This window comes from Pogona vitticeps, chromosome 1 (genome assembly GCF_051106095.1).
Source record: "Pogona vitticeps strain Pit_001003342236 chromosome 1, PviZW2.1, whole genome shotgun sequence".
Classification (NCBI taxonomy): Eukaryota; Metazoa; Chordata; class Lepidosauria; order Squamata; family Agamidae; genus Pogona; species Pogona vitticeps.
Window position 1 is genome coordinate 157,635,833 of NC_135783.1, and position 25,675 is coordinate 157,661,507.

At 37.8% G+C, this 25,675-nt stretch overlaps 1 protein-coding gene across 3 annotated transcripts in view; it reads right to left on the reverse strand.

The window, feature by feature from the left end:
* The window catches only part of MEIS1 (Meis homeobox 1), a 200,558-nt gene that overhangs the window by 83,122 nt on the left and 91,761 nt on the right, over positions 1 to 25,675 (reverse strand). For all 3 annotated transcript variants that reach the window (XM_078377353.1, XM_078377347.1, XM_020801476.3), the window contains exon 8: positions 16,748 to 16,893. In XM_078377353.1, the coding sequence (XP_078233479.1) occupies positions 16,748 to 16,893 (146 nt within the window). The remainder of the gene's footprint in view (positions 1 to 16,747; positions 16,894 to 25,675) is intronic.

A 25,675-nucleotide genomic window follows, 5' to 3' on the forward strand; every position in this document is an offset into this window, starting at 1 on the left:
TGAATATTCTGACCAAAGTGGACCAAACCCATAGAAGGGACAGTAATAGACTAGGAGCAGCCATTGAAAGAACCCTCTCTCATGTCCTCACCAAAGGAACCTGTGAAGGTGGTAGGACCTAGAGAAGGTGGCCCCTGATGTTCTTTGCATTCATGTGGGCTTGTGTGTGGAGATATGGTATTTCACATAGACAGGACTAAAGGTACACAGGGCTTTACAGGGCAAAACCAGCACTTTGGACCCAGAAACAAACCAGAAGGTAGTCATATGCTCCCTCTATCCAGCTCCAGTTAGCCACCTGGCTGTAACATTTTGCACCAGTTGTAGCTTCTGAATTGTCTTGAAAATAATGTAGAGCGTGTTGTAGTAATCCAAAGGTGTTGCGACTAAGGCATGTGTCATTGTAGCCAGATGTCCAGGAACTGGTGCAGTTGGCACACAAGAGTTAACTGTGTAAACACACTCCTGGTTATCACTGAAACTTGGGCACCCAGACTCAGGGTTCAATCCAGGAACATACTCAAACTGCTAAACTCTGTTTTCAGAGGGAGTGTAACTATATCCAGCTTTCTACCCTTTCGGCCCCAAAATAAGAACTAACCTGAAATTAAGCCCTAGCATGATTTTTCAGGATGTTCGTAATATAAGCCCTACTCCAAACATAAGCCCCAGTTGAGTGAAACCCTGGCCTTCACCATTGTGCAGCTACCAGAAGAAGATGACAGGACTGTATCTGAATCAATGTAGATTGCTGTACAGTACATGAAAAAAAAAGACATCCCCTGAAAATAAGCCCTAATGTGTGTTTTTGTTTTGTTTTGTTTGTTTTTGGAGCAAAAATTAATATAAGACCCTGTCTTATTTTTGGGGAAACAGGGTACTGAGGAGGAGCAGCTTTGACTTGTCTAGTTTCACAGAAGGCTACACAGAATCAGACTAATGTTTGCTTATGCTGATTTATATGAAAATATAAACTTTTAGAAATCACTACCACAGTATGAAAAAAAATTCATCTACCCATACAGGGTGACAGTATGACCAACTAAGCAGAATGCTTTTCTGCTATCTGGTTGCTAACTGCAGATGGAGAAATTTGAGCCTTCTGCTTCTCCTCATTATAACATTTTCAAACAAGACATGAAACAAGCAGCCTTTTAAATAGCAGTTGCCTTCAGTTTGAGAACTTGAAGAATTATCTCAGCCTTGGGCCCCCAAATGTGGTGAAAGCTTCTGGAAGTTTAAGTCCAAGAGCATCTGAGGACACAAGGTTGAGAAACACTGTTTTAAAAAGCAGGCCACATAGCCACCTTAATCTTAACTGGTCCCTTCCAGAAGACTTATCTACTTGTGAAAACCAGGTCCTTGATAGAAACCATTCTATAGGGATTCACTGCACATAGAAATATGTTTACTATTTATTCTTTAGAGTACCCAGGAGCTAGAATTCTTGCTCTGAAATCCATGTAGAATAACCTGATGTGATGGATTTCTCCTAAGTTGGCACCAATACATCAAACAGGAAGTTACGACAGTTAAGACTCTAACACATGGTACATTTATTGTGGTCTAAATGCAATCACACAGCTAATGTTGTTTCAGCACATTCCCTATATGCCTGATAGTGTGTAACACACATGCTTTCCAAGTACAGCTTTCTATGAAAACAATTCACTGCATGCACGTTTAAAATCCTGATTTACTGTTCCACAGACACAACTAAGCAACTAATCTTCCAGGACAAATGTTAACACATAAGAACAACTAAACTGAAACATATAAATTGCACATATACTTAAAAATATTATTGTCTGTAATTTAATATAACAATATTTCTAGGCCTATAACTTTGCACGCAGAAGCAATTTCCCAAGCATTAATACTTAAATGGGTCATATGCACCACATCTGTCATTCTGTCCTGAAGTCTATGAGGCACAACCAAGACTCTGCAAGCCTATTGATTTTTCTAGCATTTGCTTTAATTTACTTAACCATTGAGAAATCCATCAGTACATAAAGGGCAACTGTCCATTACTGCCTCATTCACAGACATTCTTTCTATTCATTCTCAACCCACCCTGCCTCTCTCCCCTTCTTGGTACGCGTTCCCCCCCCCCTTAAAAATTGTTCTGTATTTATGGAGCAAATGAGAGGGGAGGGCTCACACCTGCTCTATTCAGCACATAATACTAAGGTATATATGATGTTCTTCAAATTAAAAAGAATGTTATCTAGACTTTATTATATACCTGTGTGCAAGGGACGGTAAATAGATCCTAATTACATTAATAAGAATTCTTCCTCCCAGCTCAAATTTTACATGAACACTCTGTAAAAATCCAGAGGTCTTCTGTAGTTCCTTTATGAGCTGGTGATTACTGCCACTTCCTCTGTGGTCACTAAATATTTTGTTTACAAATAAATTAGAGGATCTGAGCCAACTTTGCCAGGATAATAGTCAGTTGTAGATGTTTGTGTTTTTGTGCAGTGTGTGTGTGCTTTTCATTCCTCCCCACCTCCACCCTAGCAAGCCTTCCACCGCATAAGCATGGAAACAATCAAAAGCCCAGGCTTCATCTAATTACTCTATCACATAATTTCACAAATTGCCTTTTCACTGGGGAGCCAAGTGCAAAACACGCTCACAGTGGGATTTCAGACAGCAACTTTCATTTACTACTCATTTCTTGTTAAATTAAACACAAAAACACCAGTTGTGTGAAAGAAGTCAAAAATAAAGCTTGCAAATGAGCCAGAGAAGCAGATCTCATATTTATACCACTGTCACAAAATAGCTCCTTGGCAAGCTGGATTTTTAATTGCAGTACTATATCCTTTAACCCTTTTTGAGCCCTAATATTTTTCCCAAATGGTAAAGAGCTCACTATCCATAAAATAAGAGGAACAAAAACTGTAGTCCTTTCTAAGCCCTGCAGATATATATCCCTTAAAGTATTGTCAGTAGCACACCATTGTATCAGCCAGATGCAAACGTCTCATTGGCCAAAATCACCCTGGTTTTGTTAACCATCTAGGGAGATTAAAAACCTCTTGCTCATAATATGTTGCACTAATGCTAATAATTCTGAACATCTGTCATACGTAGTGATGAACAAATGACTACTAAAGTCAAACTACGTTCTACAAAATCAGACCATTTTCACTAGAATTTGTAAAAAGCAACTGAAATGATTATCTGTGCACATGTATGCCTCCAGAAAATATGTTAGAAAAAGCAGATTGCTTCTTCCACAACAGCTCAAAAGATATTTACATGTATGACCCATCATATACTGTACTTACTCATCTCACAGTCTGCAAGTTTTCTCCCACTTGTTCCTTTCTTGTTTCCCACAGATTCAAATCTGTACAAATGTTGAAGAGCCAATCAATCCGCAGGACTAAATCTTCAACTCCTCCTAACATAGATCACTTCTCTTTCCCATCATATGAATATTAATAGGATAGGTTACAACTTAAAAATAAAGGAGTGGAAGAGCCTGAATCATGGAACAAATTATTTTGTTTGTGAAACCTTGGATTCCTTATCCAAAACTCACATTTTTATAATCAACAGAGTTGAGTCCTAAGTGCATTTGTTTTAAAAGCAAAATTATTCCTCCAGCAGCAACAAAACATTGTTCCTTCTATAGCAACAATGCCAGCAGCCAGGCAACATTTCATACTCATACCCAGTACTCTGGCAGCATTCTCTGCAGAGGGAAAGCATTAGCAGCAGTTGTCTCAATGCTCCTACCAGAAATCCTATTCATACAGACAGGTGGAATAATTTAAAAGCCAATGTGGTGCCATTTTGATGTGAGTAATGTAATTGTTTACCTCCCCCCAAAAATGCTATGACTACTGTTTATGAAAACATAACAAAAATTACATATTGCTACTACAAATCCTGAGATTCTCTTTACTGCCAGCTTTAAAATGATCCTACCTTATAGCTGTAGCTTTAAAGCTCTCCGGGGTTTAACCAGTTTTACTGTGAGGATGCAGCTACAAATGTTGTATTCTATTCTATCTTGACAGGGAATCATAACCATACATAGATAACACATTTTCTATATCTTTGTCTGAAATCCCCAACTACTACTCTCAATGAGATGCAGATGATTCATGGGAATGTTTGAGAACATTTAAGTATATAAATATGCCTGTAATATTGCTCAAACTTTGTATCCATAATAGGCCTTTAGATGTCAAAAATAGAGTGCTAATTAAGAAAGGACTAGTATAGAAAGGGAGGCTCTACATCCAGCAAATAAAAAGATAAAAATATCAATAGTAACTTCCCAGATTAGTCCTTTCCTTTTGCCTTTCTTAATGCAGGTTGATGAACCCTGAAACAGACAGGGGGACAAAAGTCTCTATGTGCTTAATTGCTCAATATCCACAGCTAGCCTTCACAGAACTGGTTAAGATTATTAATGCCACCTAACTGGTTGAGATTAATAATGCCACAACCACTGCTTGTGCCTTCTTTTTTTTAAAAGAGTAATAAGATCTATAGTGAAGGAACAACTACAGACTAGTCCTGAATAAGCCAATTCTTGACCAAGGTGACTGAGAAAATGATTACACAATAACTCAAGGCACTTCTGGATGACACTGTTTATCTGAACCCATTTAAACTGTACTTTCTACCAAGATATGGTACAGATACTACCTTGGTCATTCTGGTAGATCAATTATATTGAAATTGGACGCTGAAACATAGAAATCTTTCGTTCCTCTGGACCTTCTGGCAGCTTTTGATACCATCGGATTAATTACAATATTCTTCTGGACAGCCTGGATGAATTGATATCCAAGAGTGTCAAATACCCAGAAAGTAGTGCTGGATAACCTCTGTTTCACACCAAGTCAGCTTATGGTGTTTCACAGGGTTTAATTTTGTCTCTCATGTTGTTCAATAGCTATATAAAGCAGCTGGGAGGAGTCATTCAAAAGCACTGGAATGAGGTGTTGCCAATATCCAGATGACACTCAATTCTATTGTTTGTTGTCTCCTAACACAAAGAAATTGAGAAACGCCTCTGAACACAGCCTAGGCATGATAATGGGTTGCAGAAGAATGAATGAACTGAAATCAAACTGTGACAAGATGGATGTGCTGTCTGGTCAGTACAAAGCCTGGCTTGAAGATTTGGATTGAACTGGTCAGGTTCAATCTGATCCGCCAAGTAACAGTGTATGAAGTTTTCTTGTGGCAACATCAGGACTCTTTGTACACTTTTCTTAGACTTTCCAGTATCTGTCCATATGGACCATTTGTGATGCTGGATGACAGCTAATGTAGAACTAGACTAATGACCAACAGTTGTGGTTCTTTATTTTGATCTACAAATGGTCAGTGTTTCACCAGTTTTGGGGAAGTATGTTAATACCAATTTTGTTTCTGGGGGAGATGTTTTAGAATGAGGATATAGGGAAATGGAAATCGATAGAGACTCTAATATGTGGCACTGGGTCTCCACAGACATGCAACAGATTTCCCCTTCAGCTGAAACAAGAAATGCTAATTCTCATAAATCCTCCAATTCACCATATATGTCCATAGCCACACAGGCATCATAATCTCTGTATTTTGGCCATAACACAATCTCTGAATTTGCAACCCAACTATTGACATAACTAAGAGTTATCTTTCTTGTAATTTGAGAATACACAGAAATGGAGACAGACATCAGGTCCTCTGTGTATCCTCTATATTCACCAAAGACAATTAAGTAAATTCATATCTAGTTGAAGCCTTCCACATAGGCTTCGACAGAGACTTGTATAAAGAGTTATATACTGTATATAACACTTGCATCTTTAGCTGTGGTTAAAATGTTTATGAAAAATAAAACTGGCTAATTTTTACAGTGCCACGTGGCTGTTGATTTTGCTTTCAGAGACTAACTGCCTAGCTAACCTTACCCTGGCTCCTGTTTCTATGGAAAGGACTAGATTTAGCCATACAAAGCAGAAATCCATCAACCTTAACTGCATGAAAAAACTTGCACACACAAAAAATGCTATTTTCTTAAAAAAACACACAAACAGAAGGACATCCTAAAGGACTAAGGCTGAAAATCTATGAGACTCCACACAGTGTTAATACCTGTAGGAAGACTGTGTGACACCCTTCTCTGAAAAGCTACAGAACCATCTCACCAACATCCTTCATAGCAAGCAGAAGATTAAGAAGGAACTCTTTGATCTGGATCCCACATTAAAAAAAACCCAACCTTTCTACACAGTACATGTGGGAAGGCTGTAGATTACAGAAACTTGTGCCAAACAAAATCTTTAAAAGTATTTAAGGTGCCACAAGATGCTGTATTCTTGATTGCCTTCAGTATCACTTGCTAATAAATGCTTCCAGGCAGTGGGCAGCTCAGTAACTAGAAGCACCAGGCACTATTGTGTGGATTTATCAAAAAATATGCATTTCTCTGTGCCTTTTATCATAAAATAGAACATTTTACATAAATTTGGATACTTTTTTTTCTGCCAAGAGAAGTATTGCAGAATTTCAGTAAAATACCCAAACCAGCAGATAATAGCATTCTAGTGCATGTGTTAATCCAGGAAGTGTAAATTAGGTCAATTGGCTCAAAGCATGGATCGACTGAAATCTTCAAGCATCCCTAATGCACAAGCAGGACAAAAGAGAGATGTGCACAATATGGAAAGTGATGTCTTTCTCAGGCCACTTTCAAGTCTGTCAGATATCGCTGTATGTTTCTAATATCTGGGTGGTAAACAGAACCGGGCTCTGCATACCTAAATTTAAAGTGGGATTACTATACACAGTGGACTGTAAAAGTACAATATCTTCATTTTCTTTCCTCACTGTGGAGCAGCATATTTTTACCTTTTCATGTAATGCATCCTTAAATGTGTTAATAATGAAGCAGCTTCATACTAAAGGGATAATTATTTATGTACTATGTGTCATGTATTAAGAAACTTAAACAATTTCTCTGTTTCAGGAGCAGCAGCAGTGTCAGAAGATAAAACAGGAAAGCTATTAATAGTGAATAATTTAGCCAATATATTCCACCTCATTTCATATTTTTGCAAAGTGACTGCCCAGGTGAACAAAGTTTGACAGAACCTATTTTTAATAAACTTCCTACAAACCATTTTGACTTGGTAAATAGATTGCAAAAATGTTGGTTTTTAACTTAAAACACATAAATGCTTAGAGAAAAATACAAAATCACAGTGGTATGTTCCTCAGTTCTGTCTGAATGTGAATAACTTAAATATGAGATCCTTAGAATTTAAAGGAAAACAAATGGAAGCAAAAGGAAAACAAATATCCCATAGTTGACAATATATAATACTGTACTCATTCCATGTTTTCTTCCCTTCCCCTCCCCAACACAGAACCTGCTACTTAGAAAAGCACATAGAAGACACAAATACTTTTGCAATTAAGTGCTCATTACCTCTCTTCATTATTGAGATGAGTAGGAAGTTTACAATACTTGCCATATATAATAACTTTTTCTAGGGCTCTTTCTTGAGATATTTAACTTTTGTCACATTATGCACTTCACTGTTCAGGTGTTACAATGCTCAGGCAGAAGATGAAGAACATATCTGCAAATATGAGCTCTGTAGGCAAGGATTTGTACATTGAAAAGCTTGTTTCCTGTGCTTTAGGCCAGTCAATGAAAATATTTTTATGAGTCAGCCTTCATTACTGCTGAGGCCTATAATAGAAGAAACACAGTAGAAATGTGTCATTGCAATAATTTTTCCTCTGTTCTTTGGGAAAGAGTGAAGTCCATTGTGTGGTAGAAGCAAAAGGGAAGATGGAAGTGCCACAGGTCCCTTGAGCTTTAGAGGTACACCAGAGAAGACTGTACCAACTGAAAAAGTAATCAAGAGCATCAAGGGGCATAATACCCAAGTACTGTATGTGAAGATCAACACAGCTATTTAAACATCACCAGCTCCCTGTAGTAACTCCAAACTGCGGTTTAGACTCCTCAACTCACGCACTTCGTCATTAAGAATTGCCTTGGGGGAACAAGACTTCTGTAGAATGTGGCACTTTTTCTTTTATGATTAAGACATGCAGGGCAAATATATGTGGTCTTACAAGTACTGAATTTCAGCAGGTTTAACTACAAAGCAACAATAATTGTTTCTGGGGCTTAATGAAATATTCTGCTGGGTCCAAACGTTCATTCTGGGGGAAAGGGAATCTTTGGAATCAACTGAATGTTCCAAACTACAATTTATATAAGTTCCTTCTTATGAGATTCTGCTACAATTGCAATGGCAAAGCAGTTTCATTTTTTTGCTTGTTGCATATTGGAATTACATCAGGACTGTGTCTTGCTTGTGAAAGAAGATGAATATTTATTGGAAAGTCTTTTAGGGCACACAGTGGCTGAAATCCTGTGGCACAACTTTACACTGCACAAGGATGGTGATGTCATCAATTACAGCAGTTGTTCAGAAGTTAAATTTCTGATTCCCCCCCCCCCCATGAAGCCACCAAGATCATATTTTGCTATAGGGTGAGGCATTGTGGACCATGTGGAAAAGTCTTTAATTTTCAAAAATCACAAACACTGTTAAAAATATCCCACTAGCACCAACTTTCAGAAATAAAAGATTCTCCTCGGTCTTCTGCCTCCCAAAGGCTTCCCTACTACAAAAGTGATACTACAGGGGCCTCAGAAACTTCAGTGGTGATGGGAAGGCTCAGATCCCAAAGAACTACCACCACTGACAAGATCATCAGCCTTATGCGACACAAAGTTGTGCAATAAGATTCCAGCCAATGAGATAATTTTTAAATGAGCTTTTGTGTACAGTCCCATCTCTTCAGCAAGCTCTCCTCAGAACACTTTAGAAATGCCATTTTATACATATTGTAAGTCTGTATGGAATCCAAATGAAGCTTTCTTGGATAAACTATTAGGTCTTAACTTTCCTCTTAAAAACAAATGCACTAATAACTCAGTTCATTCTGGTGCACAATTTAAAGTTTTATCTCTTCCCAACCTCACCCCACATTAATCTTTAAAGGCATACATGATCTGGAACTTGCTTAGCAAAGAGAACACTTAATGCTGTATCTGCTTCCCTGTACATGAAGATCTGCAGAGAATGCCATGCTTCAAATCCATTCTCCTAACTTCAGATTGCCAGAGACCACAGTGGAGGGGAGAGAAAGGTAATATTGTACTGCTCTTTTTTCTGGAACACATCTTACAGGAACATTTAGAGGGCATGGTACTTGTCATTTAAATCCATATATATATATGCTTTGGGACACAACAATTTTGTGTTCCTAGTATAGTTTTCAGCCTGTAAGCCACTTCCACATGCTCCTGTCCCCAACACACTTTTGCACATGCATGTATGGACATTTAGCCATTGTTTTGAAAACAATGACATTTCATTCATGCATACTTTCACAGGTTTAAATGTGGGCCTGTGGAATGTTATCCTACCTTCTTGCATCACATGCTCATAGGGCATTCCAAATCTAGGCCCTCACATTGTGATATTTAAAAGGAACTCATCAAGATCCGAATCCCAAGACAGAATTAAGATTGTCGGAAGAAATATCAATAACCTCAGATATGCAGATGATACCACTCTGATGGCAGAAAGTGAGGAAGAATTAAAGAACCTCTTAATGAGGGTGAAAGAGGAGAGCGCAAAAAATGGTCTGGAGCTCAACATCAAAAAAACTAAGATCATGGCCACTGGTCCCATCACCTCCTGACAAATAGAAGGGGAAGATATGGAGGCAGTGACAGATTTTACTTTCTTGGGTTCCATGATCACTGCAGATGGCGACAGCAGCCACGAAATTAAAAGATTCCTGCTTCTTGGGAGGAAAGCAATGACAAACCAAGATAGCATCTTAAAAAGCAGAGACATCACCTTGACAACAAAGGTCCACATCGTCAAAGCTATGGTTTTTCCAGTAGCAATGTATGGAAGTGAGAGTTGGACCATGAAGAAGGCTGACCGCCAAAGAATTGATGCTTTTGAATTGTGGTGCTGGAGGAGACTCTTGAGAGTGTCCTGGACTGCAAGGAGAACAAACCTATCCGTTCTGAAGGAAATCAACCCTGAGTGCTCACTGGAAGGACAGATCCTGAAGCTGAGGCTCCAATACTTTGGCTATCTCATGAGAAGAGAAGACACCCTGGAAAAGACCCTGATGTTGGGAAAGTGTGAAGGCAAGAGGAGAACGGGACGACAGAGGACGAGATGGTTGGACAGTGTCACTGGAGTTACCAACATGAATTTGTCCAGACTCCGGGAGGCAGTGGAAGACAGGAGGGCCTGGCCTGCTCTGGTCCATGGGATCACAAAGAGTCGGACATGACTTAACGACTAAACAACAACACCAAGATCCCAACCTGCTGTTGCTTTCTATTCTCACTGTTGAACAGTGCTTGAATCTACAGGAATTTACTAGGCCCCCTTTCTACTTTATAATCCACCACCTTCTCTTACTTTTCTCCAAGATGCTGAAAAAGAAGAGCTAAAGAGAAGATTGCCTTATTTTACCTCCTGAAATGTCAAGCACTCCTGTTCAAAGGATATCTTGAATTCTGCCAACAGAATTGCTTATTATAAGCTTCTGGTAGCATTCTTTTGATAAGACTTTGAATAATGCTTTTGCTTTTGTTATCCTTATCATTACCACTATTTCTGTGAAAACTTATTTTGAACAATGTAACTTAGGAGGACAAGTCCAGAGAGCACCAGAATGGTTTGCTTTCTGATGAATCAAGACTACTGGAACTACAGGCAAAATGGCTACCAGAGAATGGCTGCATTATGGACCACCATACAATGTACTTAATCACTACCCATCTGTCGGCAAGCTCAATATTGTTGGCTTGCCGAAAAAGGAGAGATGGTTGTTGACAGAATGAACTTAATTTTCAGATTCCATCCAATATGATCCAGACAAATTACATCACCAGTGATGTACATTTAACAATTTCCACTACATTTTTCTTTATTGTTACAAAATAAGATCTATTCAATTCATTTATCTCTTTAAAATACAGGAACGGATAAAGCTACTTTGTAAAACCAGCACTCCCATTTCCCAGTCCTTTTCTTAGCCCTTAAACTGGAAATAACAGAGGCTGAATGTGAGATTCTTTATGTGAAAAACATGTGCTCTGCCACTGAACAAGGGTCCCATCTTTGAGAGACCACCTATGATACATATCTAAATACATAAAGAAAGCTAGCAGCCTGGAATGTGTGTGGAGTTTTGGAACTACACCTGTTGGGAGGGAAAATTAGCTGCATGGCATTATGTGTCATTACCTGTTTTGTTCTGCTAGGGGAAAAAAAGGTTTCAAAGTCGAGGAACCAAGGCTGGCAAAACTTTTTAAAGATTATACTGTTCCTTCATTTATTTTAGATCATTCCATGGTCTCATCATTAGTATGACAGACGCAGCAATTACTGTCTGTGTCATTTAATTCCATGCCACTGATGGGTATTAATGTTATAATTATGAGCAAAGGTTTTTTTTTATCTCTGAAAGTCATCCTTTGAGATATAGTCCAATTAAAAAGTAATACTAGACAAACAGAACACAAGGTTTTTTTATTATTATTATTACTTTTATTAATTCCTAGCACTTCTCTATTTTCATTTGCAAAGTCCTGCCCGTTGGGTTAAATCCAGATTCAAATAATGCTTTGAGTAGACTTACAGAAATCTATAGGATTTTAATCCCTCATTATTAACAATAATAATTGTGTGTTGTCAAATCAATTCTGACTTACGGGAAGCCTTTTCAGAGCTTTTCTAGGCAGAGAGTACTCAGACATGGTTCTTGTGGGGGCATTGAGAGACTGTGCAGCTTGCCTGACACCACACAGGGTGGCTCTTGTGGGATGCACAGGGCGGGATTGAACTCCCACGCTCTGGCTCCACCTAAGTCACTGAATTATCTAACATTTTAGCCTGTTCTATGACTAAATCTGGATACAACATCAAGCACCATCCTGTTTATCATTCAAAAAGGAAGCACAAGATAATCCTGCAAATGTCATATGAACATCCTCAATTCCTAAAGCATCTTTAACAGAATGCAAAGTAAGTAGACATTTAAATCAACATAGTATGAGGCTGTAGAGTATTTTCAGTCAGCCTCATATCACAACACATGTGGCTAGAATACTGAAATCTGTTGCTTTCATTATTAAAAGTAAGCACATTTCTAACACTCAGGTTGTGCAAGAATCAAAAACTCATTGCAAATTCCGAGAATCTTTTCAACTTACAATGCTTCTTGCCTCATGAAAACAAATACTACAGTTCTCTGCTGTCTCAGAAGGATTGATTGCCAGGAGTTGGGACTTTCTTCTAAGTAAAGAGACTGGGCTGTACCTAATAAAGTCAGTGCTCTTCCTGACTCAAAATGTGTTGAAGATCCTAGCCACCAAGGGTACGTTTCTCATAAAATAGGAATGAATTCCTTCAAAATGAAAGGGCATTTGAAAGAAACTATCAAAAGTATACCCATTCTAAATCAAAACAGAAAATGGAATAAAAGATGGTTTCCTGTTGACAAAGGAATCAGATAACTGTGTATTTCATTTCCCCATCTACTCAATCTATATGCAGAATTTATCATACAGAAGTGTGATTTGATTCAGATGAAGGAGGAATGATAATTAGTGGAAAATATGCAGATAACACTGTATTGCTGACAGAAATAGCAATGATTTGAAACAGGTATGGGGGACTTCAAAGAAGAAAGTGCAAGGGTATGACTACAGTCAAACATTAAAGGACACCAACATTGTATGAGAAGGATGGTGTAACTATAATATTGAAAGTGAATAACCATCTCAGTCAAGCATAAATCATATGCTTGAATATTAAATCATATCAATAATATTAATCCTATTAACAACATGCTAAAACCAGCCTTTCAAATTTGCCTTCATTTTATATATTTTTTATTTATTTATTTGATTTTTATACCACCCACCTGGCTACCAAGGCCATTCTAGCAGGTGTACAAATAAGATAAAACAATGGCATAACAATAAGGGCATTCAACAACAACCAAACACAGTATAAGAGTTGCTAAGCAAATTACACTAAACAAACACAACATAAGGTATATATATATATAAGGGTGTGCCAAGACCAGAATTAAGAATTAAGAAAGGCTGATTTAGATAACCAGAAAAAAACAAAGGAATGTGAAGGTATCTGTGGAACCATTTACTTGTTCCAGAAAAACACACCTCAATACATGCCTTTTAAACTAGGCTGGCAGTGGTGTGGTAGAGATGTATGTGCTCAACGTTCTCCTCTTCTCAGTACAGGCAAATGATCTTACAAACTGCTCTTGTACAACGCCGCATCTTCCTCTACAATGTAAATTTCAACCTCTACAATGTAAATTTCAAAGGAAGACAGCTATTTTATGTCTTTTATTACTCTAACTGACCATACTAGCATGCTTGCTGTTGGGAAAATGGGAAGGGAAACAAAAGGTAGGAATGGGGTGGCCAGTGTGTTGAATTTATAAGAAAATATTTGGTTGGAAAAGAGCATTGTTTCTTAACTGTGTGTGTGTGTGTGTGTGTCTGTCTGTCTGTCTGTCTGTCTGTCTGTCTGTCTGTCTGTCTGTCTGTCTGTGTGCTTTTTGCTATCAAGTTGAAACTAACTTATAGTGACCCTAGTAGGGCTTTCAAGGTAAGTGATGTTTTTAAGGAGTGGTTTTACCAATTCACTCCCTCAATAATTTTCCATGGTCAAGTGGGGATTCGAACCCTATTCTTCAGAGTCCTAGTCCATCACTCTATTCACCACACCACACTGGGAATCTGAACCTTACTAAGAATACCCCATTTTAACTGGATCAGTCAAAAAACAACTGTTCAGTCGTAATTCATCAGAGAAATGTTTCAACTTTGATACGTTGGAACCCTTCTTTCCAAGCATAGCAGTTGAACTTGCCAGGCTTCACTTTCTATTTCAGCAACTATACTGGCAGTTTGGTGTATATGGTGGTTTCACTCAGGGCCAGTGATGTCCCAGCAAAGCTTGTGATCTCTAGTTTTATAACACCCAAGAGAGGAGATATCCTTTTACCTGTCAATTAGCTTTGACAAACCATGTCTTTATGGACTCAGCTATAGTTCATATGACCTTTGAGAGGCTCAGTTCCTTTCCTACACAGACTGTGCCCAGCAGGCGTGAAGGACCCAGTTTGCCAATACAGTACTTACACATTATAAGTAGCCTAGACTTTGTAATTACTAAATTACTGCTAGCCACTCTGGGCCCAAGTGGCACACTGGCTTGCTCTGTGGAAAAATGGGAAAGTTGGCTTCAATTCCCAAAGACGGCCATTAGCTGTGATTTGGGAGCCTCCCTTTCAGATGTATAAGGCTGGCAGAAAAAGAAAAATAGTGAATACCTTGGTACAACAATCATATTTTTTTTGTAAACAATACAGAAGACCTCTTCCATGATTGTTTCATTTCATAGACTGACTAAACTGAATCAAAACAAATTTTATATACACTTGTAAAATTAGTTAAAAGAACTAGTTTTCTCTTCATCCTTTTTTTCATTTGTTTATTTTCAACTTCAGTTTATCTGTCTATATAATAGTAATTAGTGGTTAGTGCTGTTAAGATTATTATTAGACTTAAAGTAAACAAGATGTTCAAAAGCTCTGAACATGATTTCTAAAAGTGGCAAGGATCACTGTCTTTCTCACACATTATCAGTGTTATGCTGTACATATTAATAATGCTGCAAATGACAACTTATAAATAGTTTCTGAGTGTTTTACCTTACACTATCTACTATGGTAGAATGAATTCATTCATTATTTTAGCATAAGAGGGGAAAAATAATGTATTTGTATACGTATAAGTAAGTGGTTACCATTATGGTTCCAAGGCCTTCCCTTCCCCCAAAAAAGTTAATTGCTATTATAATAATGTTTCTCAACTCTTTTGATCACAAACACACTTTGGATCTCAACTCCCATAAACACCAGCAGCATGGTCAGTGATCAGGAATTCTGGGACTTGAATTCTAAAATATCTGGAGAATATAGGGTCGGCATTTTACTTACAATTATAACTTAGAAATACTTTACTACTTCTCAGAACTAAATAAATAGTTACTTTTAAGTGTGTGTAAAAAACATAAATGTCCCTGGCATTTGGAACAAAACACATTCTTCCTATGAGTGTTGTAACTCAATCAAGGCTAACTATATTTGATGACAGGAGCAGTATTGCCTGTTCTGAACATTTTGTGTAGCACACGTACAAATGAATACTTTCACAATAAACTCAATGCAATAACTTCCCAAGCCATTAGCTTTCATTGCCAAGCAGGGCCTTTGCCACCATTACCAGCCATGAGAGAGGTCTCCCTGGGACTCCATGGCATGATTCTCCTAATGTAATACCAAAGGAGGAAACCAGGGTGGAGGGAAAGTAAGAGATTATGTAAGGGGAGAGAAGCAAAAGGTCCGAATAAATATACAAAAAACTCCACCATGAAGCAGGAGCCTGGGTGAGGGTTTATAGCCACAGACTATAGCCACCATAGTTTTGGTTATGGAGGAAATTTCTTCAAACCAAAGCTCTTCCTAATATAATAAATATAAGGGAATGCCACTGTGAAATTGCTTGGCGTTTAGGGCAATCTCACTGCTCACCCCTAACTGTAAATCCTTATGAACAAAGTAAAAAGCATCAGTTCCAATGCAAGTCTTTGGTGTGGGCTTACATCTCTTCATTGCAAGAATGGACTACTCTTTGCTTCCTATTCTTTAAACAGTTTCCAATATATCCTGTCCCTTGACTCCTAAATTTCATGAGGAATTTTTGACAGCTAACTCTATGAAAAACATTTTAGAAGTTATAGAAGACAATGTCTGTCAAATCACTTCTGTCCATATCTTTAACGACATCCTCAAAGAATACTGAAAGGCCAGTGAGAATGCACTTACTTTTACAGAGACCATGTTGGAGTTTTTTCTCCAACTTGTTCTTTTAAATGTTTACTGATTTTCTTCTTCCCCCCCCCCCCCAAATTTACCAGCAGTTCCACACTGGGGTTCTTTAGGAACTCTCAGATGATGAATATCTGAACATGGTGATTTTGTTTCTTCAATAATATTTGGAACTTCCTCTTGCCTTGCTAAAAAATTCCAGCTCAAGCACAGGTGTCTGCACTATATCTTCTGCAGTGAAGACAGATGAAGAGATGTAATTTAGCTTTTCTGTATTCTCTTTGTAGTTCTTTAAGTCCACTATTATGCAGCGATCCAACTGCTTCTAACACCTGCCATCCTGATGTATTTAAAGAATTCTTTATTTTTGATCTAGATGATATTTGGTGTGCACTCCTCAAAATCCTTTCCTTACTCCTGTATACTGCTAGTTAACAATGCTGGTTACGTCTTGGACTTTGCAACACCTTTTGTTCACTTTGGGGGGAAAAACTAGCATTTTGGAGTTAGGGAATTAAAAGTGTTTTGTTACTCCAAAATGTAAACAAAAATATAACAAATTGAGTATTTCTCTCTGAAGGAAGATATACAATGCAAAGAACCTAAAAAAAGTAGCCTCAGATCATATTCTACATATGCTCACAAAAGAGAAAAAGTCTTCTTATTTTCTACCACAACTATGACATTTTCCATCCACGCTTCATTTCACATAAGTGATCTAGAGTTCACTTACTGTTAGATGTTGGAACAGCCATGCCCTCATGATATTTGTGGCTACTTTGGGAAAGATGCCACGCTTTTTATGTCGCTTTTTGTCCTTATCTGGATCATCATCATCACCTGTGCTGGGAGAAGCTACACTGTTGTCCAAGCCGTCACCTGTAAATATAGTGAATCAAATTTTTGACTTTTGCTATCTTGAGGTAGTTTAACTGAAGACTGATTTCTGGGTATGTATCTTACATTTTTAAAATGTGTGACCAATAGCTAAAACATGAGTACTAAAAACGATTTCAAATTGTATTTCACAAATGGAAAAATTATGTTAGCTTGTTTCTAGTGTATATCAGAAAAATGCAAACAGAAAGGTCCACTGGTCATTTTGCTGTTCAATAAAATGGTGAAATTAAACTGTTCCCCGCCCTGCAAGTATATAGACTTTAAAAAGCGAAGAAGCAAAATTATATTCCATCATGTGTGATTTCACAAGAACATTCTGGCTTGTGATCAAATTTGAATCCAGAGTACTGTATACAATCCCTTAGTAAAAATAAACAAAATGCCTGATGTAAGGATCACCATGTATACTATATTCCAGTTAATCCAAATCCATTTATATTCCAGTTAATCCACATCCATTCAAAAGTTCTGGATTCCTTCAAAGTCATTTGGCTATTCAGCATAAGGGTGTGTCTGTGTGCATGCACATTTTCTTGCCCTTTGTTTATTTTTAAGAGTTTCAATACGCTAACTCCATAGTCTAAGTAAAAATGTCTTGCCCTTTTAAAGTAAACACAACACTGTGAGGGATACTGTAGATATCTGAAGTTTCCCCAGATAAATATAATCCCCAAGAAAGAGGATTCCAGCTAAAAATTAGGATGAATTCAATGATAGCAGAAGCTCTTCAACAATGGAACTAACTACCTCAGAAGGTAGTGGACTCTCCCTTTCCAGATCATACAGAAAGTGCATTAATGGCTCAGTGATACTCTAGCTGGGTTTTTTTTTTTACCTTGACGGCAGGTTGGACTAGATGGTGCTTGGAGTCTCTTTGAATTTCACAATTCTATGATTCTACACTTTGACTCCAGTTTGGCAACAGCACTGCAAAGGCCTTCCCTAGATTCACTGGAGATACCTTGAATTAAACCCATGCACTCAAAGACGTTCTTTGCTGAGCTATTGCCCATGTATAAAACAAGTGCTGTCCTATACTTCTCCAACTCTAATTTATTTCCAAACTGGAACAAATTAGGTAACTACCTTTTCCAGCATGAAGAAAACCCATCCACTAAAAATACAATGCTGTCTGCTTGTGATGATATATGGTCACTCAATTTTCATCTCAAATATTGTCCAGAATGGTAAATTAGCAATGATGATGTTTAAGGAATTCACACTTTGCAAAGTCCAATTTGAATTGACCTGATCTGCACCTCCCTAACAAATGATCAAAATATAAATAATCTTCAAATTTCACAATTTTTCCATATTTTGTGACATTCTGTTCTACTTAAAGTCCCAATACATGTACTAAAAATGTACCAAAACATTTATTCTGATGTAAACCTAAAAAGGTCTACATCAGAATAAATATACTTACAAATGCCTATTTTGACATTTTTAAGAAGGCATAAATAAATATATTGGGAGAAAATGTTGTTGAAATATATATATTGATGTTATATGCTTATATATTATATTGGCTGATTTGGCTGATTCAGATTACTGCAGCAACAGTAATGGAACAGACCTGTGTACATTCACATGTTGAACTGACATAGACCAGAAACAGAAATATTCACCCATTCCCGATATGTATAAGAATTGGATTTCCAATATGCATTGAAAGTGTTGAGCCTAAATAAATATTATTAAATCAGTAAGAGTCGGTGAGGGTCAAATTAACAAATTTCTTCACATTGGCATTAAAACTGGCATGTAATTTTGCTTATAGTGTGATTTCAGCCTATTGTTCAAATTGCAAAGCCCACTATTGGAAAGGAGGACGGCAATTAAATCTGTAAAACCAATCATAACACAAAGCTGTATATTTTATTTTATCTTTCCATTCTTTTCATATGGATCTACTATCATGTTAGAACTCTCATTTGTCATTATTTTTAGGAAATAATTTGAAAACAATCTAGAATGCACAGTATCTCACTTCAAAGCAAACATAATTATAAGAATTTTTTTCAAAGGAAGTTCTTTCTTTTCTTTCTTTGGAAATAATTTAAAATAATAGACCAAAATACAAACTTTTTTAAAAAATCAAAGAACTGTAAACCGAATATTTTTGGCTGCTTTCATACTGAGTTCTATTTTTAATGGAAGACTCAGCTCTAAAACAATTTCTAAAACAAGGCCTTTATAGACAGAATTTAGATGTTTTAGGCTGATCAAGTCTTTGAAAGGCTTTTATTCAGAGAAGCAATTCACCATATAAAATAATGATTCATAAAATAAACATGAGCAAACAACTCAACAGCATTTAAATTTTCCATGGACTAATCCACTTTCTCTAGTATCACAAGCAAGCAAAGAGGATCGGGGAACAAAGAATTTATTAAACAGTCATTGATTAAAAGTAAAGGGTTTCTAACCTAATGGCATTGTCTTTCACCACTGCTCTCCTGCCTTTTCTTTTTCTTTCTTTCTTTTTTTTAAACCTATACTTTCTGTACCTAATTCTAGCCCCTTCTACAGATTATTTTAGCAAGTGATGCTTTGTGCCTGGCTAGAAGAGAATTCATTGATAATTTATGGAAATATCTACTATAATCCAGCGGAGATGACTTTTTTCCAGCTTTGTGCATCAATAGATAATCAAGGCCTTAAAGCAGCCTTAGCTCCCCATTACCTCGGGCAAAAGAATTCCTGAAAGCATGCCTTCAGGGCACCTGAATTATATACTCCATTAGGAGGGGAAAGGCTTTCTGCATTCCATGTATAACACTCCCCAGAACCTTTCCTGTTTATTTCTGCTGTATGAAAGCAGAAACATTAGGAACAGAATCTCCCCCACCCAACATTTTTTAAGTGAAGACTTATGTAGATACAATGGAGAAACCTTTCAAGCAAGAGCCAGATCACCTCCCTTCAATCTCAGGCAGTGACCTATCCCAAATAAAAGGTTTCTGTTACATCATTAGCTCAAGCCAAAAACAGCCTTGGCTTAATGCACAGTTTGTTCTTCCTACTGTTTTTAGGCAAATACAGCTACTTTACTCCCATCTGGGAGGGAAATTACACTGCTGGGCTGTAATCTAAGACAAGGTTTTCATTGGAAGCAAATGCTTTCAATCCCATGTAAAATACTTGTGCGTGTTCAGAGAAGCTTAAAACAATAAACTCTGGTCCTATCCAACAGAAGATAAGGGAAAGATAAGAGAAAAAAGCAAATTAATGAATCAGAGTTCTTGAGAACAAAATTACTTTCATAGATTTTAATACATTGTTTAACCACTTCCACTTTTAAAAAAAAACCACCAATAATCTGAAACATGATTCTTCGGAAAGGGGGAAAAAAAATCTCTGCTAAAAGTCTAAATAGCATTTCCATTCACTCTGCAATCTGATACAGTCACCTCTGTAAGGTCTCTTGAGAATGCTTTTCCTCTCCTGCTTCCTTTTCCTACATTTTATTTTTTTAAAAAAATCACTAAGCAAAACTTGAAGAACCACTGACCAGCCACATGGTAGCAGCTATGAACCACGTTTGTGAAATGTCAGCAGTGACTTCATTTTTGAAGTTGACTTCTCCTGCCGCCAATGAAGGCAAGCTGAAAAGGTGGAAATAATCATAAAAATGATGCTAGTCCATAAACAAGCTTACAGCCTCATTAGTATAGCAGTAGGCTCCACTGGGTGATTTATGCTCATTTTGCTGATGCCATGAGGAAATGCCATAGGGCAACTTTAGCCAACTGCTAATGGTTTCTGACAGCTTCTTAGCAACTAGTGCAAGCAACGCTGTGGCGTTTGCTAGTGACAGAAACTGAAAATGTCATATTATCTGTCCATGTGTCATGAAGTCCGTGTGGCAATTAACTAGTAGGCCACTGACTGAGGGGTTAGAGGCTCCTAAAATTGGCCCTTGGCTATTCAAGGGCATCACTTGAATTTGTTTTGCACACATATGCAACATTCTAATGCAGAAACCTGACACTCGCTATCACTTCTTTCCCAGTCACTAGGAAGGTGGGCCAAGACAGTATCTTTTTTTGTTTGAGAAGGAATAGGCATCTGCTTTCTCCTAGACACTCACTGTACATCACTACTGGAGTAATTTAAAAATAAGCCTGCCTGGACAGAATTGCTTGTAAAATACCTGAACCTCTCTTTGTGAACACCGAATGGTGAGGAAGGGAGGGGAGTGCTAGCTGTTTTTCTGCTCTTTCACAAATTAGTCTAAAAGGATTTGAGATCACTGAAGCAAACTCATTGCCTGTCAAATTGCTAGGAGCATAAGAACTCTGCACAGCAACTAGACACTATTTAAAAAAAAAAGAAATAAAGAAAAACACCGCACAAACCTTGTAACAAGAAAAATGAGAGCCAAGGCTCCACATTTCAGTTTCTGTGCAATCAAAACTATGCACAATATGTAAAATCATCAAACCCTTCAACATGGCTATTTGCTCTTTTGTACAATGTTTAAGAACCATTTTTATGATGTTTTACAGGACAGTCTAGTGAAAGGAACCAGCCAACATATACATTTTGTGCAATACTTTGCCTACCTTTGATTCCTTGTGAATCCCTGGGCCTATCCCTATGGAGTGGGGCAGATGACCTGTCACAACTCCCAGACTGCCGGGCAACTTAGATTTCAAAACTCTCACCCCAAGCATCCCAGAGTAGCCTACTTAAGCACACCCAGACATTTAGGCTGTACTACCTTGTCCCTTTCAAGAAAAGATAAAGCAGCATTTATCATATTCAGGTCATTCAATGTCTCAGACTGGCCAGCTTAGCAGGGGTTCCTCTCATTCAAGTCAAATTTCCACCTCTTCTCTTCTTACAACTTCCATTTTGCCTCCTCTCGATCATCCTTCTCCTAAGTCTACTTGTTCCCTTCAAAATTACATTCACAGGAATACTATATATTTTTAACTAAATAATTTGCTAGAGTTCCATTCTTCTGCAACAACAAATCTTGTTTCAGAGCTTGTAAAAGTTACTGTTTTGGACTAATACTGAGTCACCCAGCTAGAAAAGCTACTGCCCATACTTGATGGAGGATTCTTGTACTTAAATTCAAGAAGCAACTTTTCTAAGCTCTGTTTCACTCACAAGCCATGAGACACAGTTAATAAAATGTTTGAAAAATCTTTGAAATGTTAACATATGTGCGTCCTGAAATTGTTAAATGCAAAGCCTGTTTTCACTGCTTTTTTTTTTAAAAAAAATGTTTGCTGCAGTTCCTATGGCTGAAACTGCAGCAAACATGACAGGGAGCGACCTGGTTGGAGATGCTCTGGAACAGTTTGGAATGATGCGGCTTGATTAGATCACTCCCTTTGTAAACGTGGAAATCACTTTTTCTGCCCCTGTACTTGTGATCTAGTAAGCCACATGCTGGCATTAGATTCCTCCATTTTGGTCGGTTGGGGCATAATGTGCCCCTTCTCTTCTCTCTCCGTGCTTCCAGCCTTCTCTTGCAACAGCTGTCAGCTCTGCAATTATTTTTTTTTGGCATATTGCTTAAGTGATGCAGTGCAATAGCAGGAAAATATTTAAAAAACAAAATGAAAACAAAAATGCCTTTTTAAACTTCAAAATGGAGGGAGGGAGCCATCCACATGGAGCCATCTATGACCAGACAACAGCCACCTCTACACATCACCACTGATGTGTAGGAAGAACGCACCTCAACCCTCAATGGAGTGAGCTAGGCAATCACACAGCAAAAAAACAATGTCTATTAAAAGACGACTGCTTTTTGGGAGGAAAGTGATGACAAAACTCGATAGCATCTTAAAAAGCAGAGACATCACCTTGCCAACAAAAGTCCGAATAGTCAAAGCTATGGTTTTCCCTGTAGTGATGTATGGAAGTGAGAGCTGGACCATAAAGAAAGCTGACCGCTGAAGAATTGATGCTTTTGATTTGTGGTGTTGGAGGAGGCTCTTGAGAATCCCCTGGACTGCAAGGAGAACAAACCTATCCATTGTAAAGGAAATCAACCCTGAGTGCTCACTGGAAGGACAGATCTTGAAGCTGAGGCTCCAATACTTTGGCCATCTCATGAGAAGAGAAGACTCCCTGGAAAAGAAGCTGATGTTGGGAAAGTGTGAAGGCAGGAGGAGAAGGAGACGACAGAGGACGAGATGTTTGGACAGTGTCATCGAAGCAACCAACATGAATTTAACCCAACTCTAGAAGGCGGTGGAGGACAGGAGGGCCTAGCGTGCTCTGGTCCATGGGGTCACGAAGAGTCAGACACGACTAAGCGACTAAACAACAAACAATTTGGACCTATCCCAATTGTTCCAAATAAACAGTAGGCTCCAATGTGGGATGGATTGGTCCTCATTAGGGATCGGTTACAATATCATGTAGTCCATGTTTTTAAAAGTGATCCCAACCTTTCCAACAGGAGACTCCAAAGTGGGATAAACTCTCGTGTAGTCGGCCTCTAAGATCAAAATGAAGGTAAACACATCCTGCCATTATTTCCTAATTTAACATAACATACCTAACATTACAGAACAATGGCTGAAATGCTGTTCGTGTAGGTTTCACAGCATAAGGCTTATAATGTCACCTATGAAACCTATGTTCTCTTCACAAAGCCTCTACACATCCCAAGTGATGCCCTTGAGCGTTGAGAACCTATGGGGGCCAAGAGATGGCAGGAGGGAGTCTTTAATTACTAAAAATCCCCACCAGAAGGATGATTCTACAAGCAGCAGCAACTGTCAGTAATTGAAGGCTTCCTTCTCCTGGCACTTGGACCTCATGTGCTTCCAAAAATGAAAGATCACACAGGACCCATAGAGGCTTTGTGATGAGAAAGGGAAACTGCCCAGGCTGAAGACACCATTGGGCTTATGCCAATGAACCTACATGAATAGGATTCTGAACGATGCCTCTGTGTTACATATAGAACCTTTCTACGTCACATACGTGAATCATTTCTGTATTTAGTCATATCCATCAATCTCAGCCAATTCCAAACTTTACTTCTTTCATGACCATAGCATAACAAATGAGTAATTATCTAACTGTATTATGGAATTTCCTCACATCTTTATGATAACAACGAACAACAGGAGGCGTTTAATGGCTCCACTGCTCTGTGTTCACTTCTGACATTCCAATGATCAAATGAACTGCAGTTCACATGGACATCTCTGATTTTATCTGAGATGACATTCAGAAAGTTAGCATGCATTAAGAAACAATTCTGCACATAAAGAATCCCAAAGTGGTAACTAAACGGGAAAACTACTTAACATTTTGTTTCCATACCAATATGTATAACCAATTCATAAATGTGCAGAGTTAAAAGCAAATAAATGATACATTTTTCCCATATCCATAGCGTTTACATAGCTCCATTCTATAAAAATGGCAGAAGAATTATAGAAGAATGGTGATTCCATTTGATGTTTGCAGGATTAACATTTAAACAAAGCAGGAAAACTTGAAAAGTAGCTACATTATATATAGACTGTGCATTCTTTACAGAGAATTAGGCAGAAAAAGGTTCCTTGATTTAGAAAGAAAAAAGAAAACAATGGTATACTCCTTCAAAACATTCACCTCAGTGGCTGCTTCCAGACCACAAGCACCTCCTCCCAAAGTTAGCTGCCACCAAATTATTCCGTGCTAAAATATATGTGCACAGACCTATGTGATTCATTTTTCAAAACTCTATGATTCAACTAAGCTTGTTCTCAAACTGACCATTTAGAACATTTGAAAAGATGGGTTCTTGGACTGGATTATGTGAGGGGAATTAGATTAAAACTGTTGGGAGAAAATTCAGCTTTAACACAGACCTGAAAATGAAAAAGCACTAGCAATGGAATTCACAGAGCCCAGAAAAAACAAGACACAGCAGACCACATTCCATGCCCTGGTTTGCAATGATCCATTTTTAGATAAGAATCTATATTCATTGCTTTAAACCTTCTGGTGAAGAGTATGTAAATAAATGTACCAAATACCTACCAAAACCCTAAAAATGCACCCTGGATTGAAATGCTCCATTGTCATGTGAGTCTGCCAAAGTCCTTTAAGCTCCCTCCATTTAAACTCATGCCCCCCCCTCCCAATTTTCACACTAAAGGTCATTTTATCCCCTTAGAAGAAGACACTTCTGTAGCACATTCTTGAGCTCAGAAATCTAATACTGTACAATAAAAGTACTTTCTCTGGCCAGGGACTGTTGGATTTAGATTAGATTGTTTTGCTCAGTTTCAGCTAAACAATAATAATAATAAAAAAAATACAGCCTGTTTATGATACTTAAGGTAATGCACTTTTTTTTTCTTTTGAATTCACAACGAACAGCAAGATCTTGAAAATATATGGTCACATGTTTTCTCCAGCACTTATTCTTAAAAATTGTACATTTCAAGTTCTTATTCTATAAATACATTTGACCCAAAGCCGACCATTTAGCAGTAAGATTTTGTTAACAACATAGTGACCACTTAAGTGCTGATATATCAATGCAGTTTTGACATTTCATTAACCTGAGTACCTTTGAATTGTCTGCCTGCCCCAAACCAAACTTCCAAATGTCACTTCTTTTTTGGATACTATGACAGCATCTGATTACTTATAGAAACTGCCCCTGGTTTTACAAATGGAAACAATGGCTTCATTCACAGTAAACCAAACATTTAGTATAAACAAATGAAAGTAATAAAAATCCACTCCTGAAATTTATATCTTAATCTATTTTAAGGGCTATGATAGC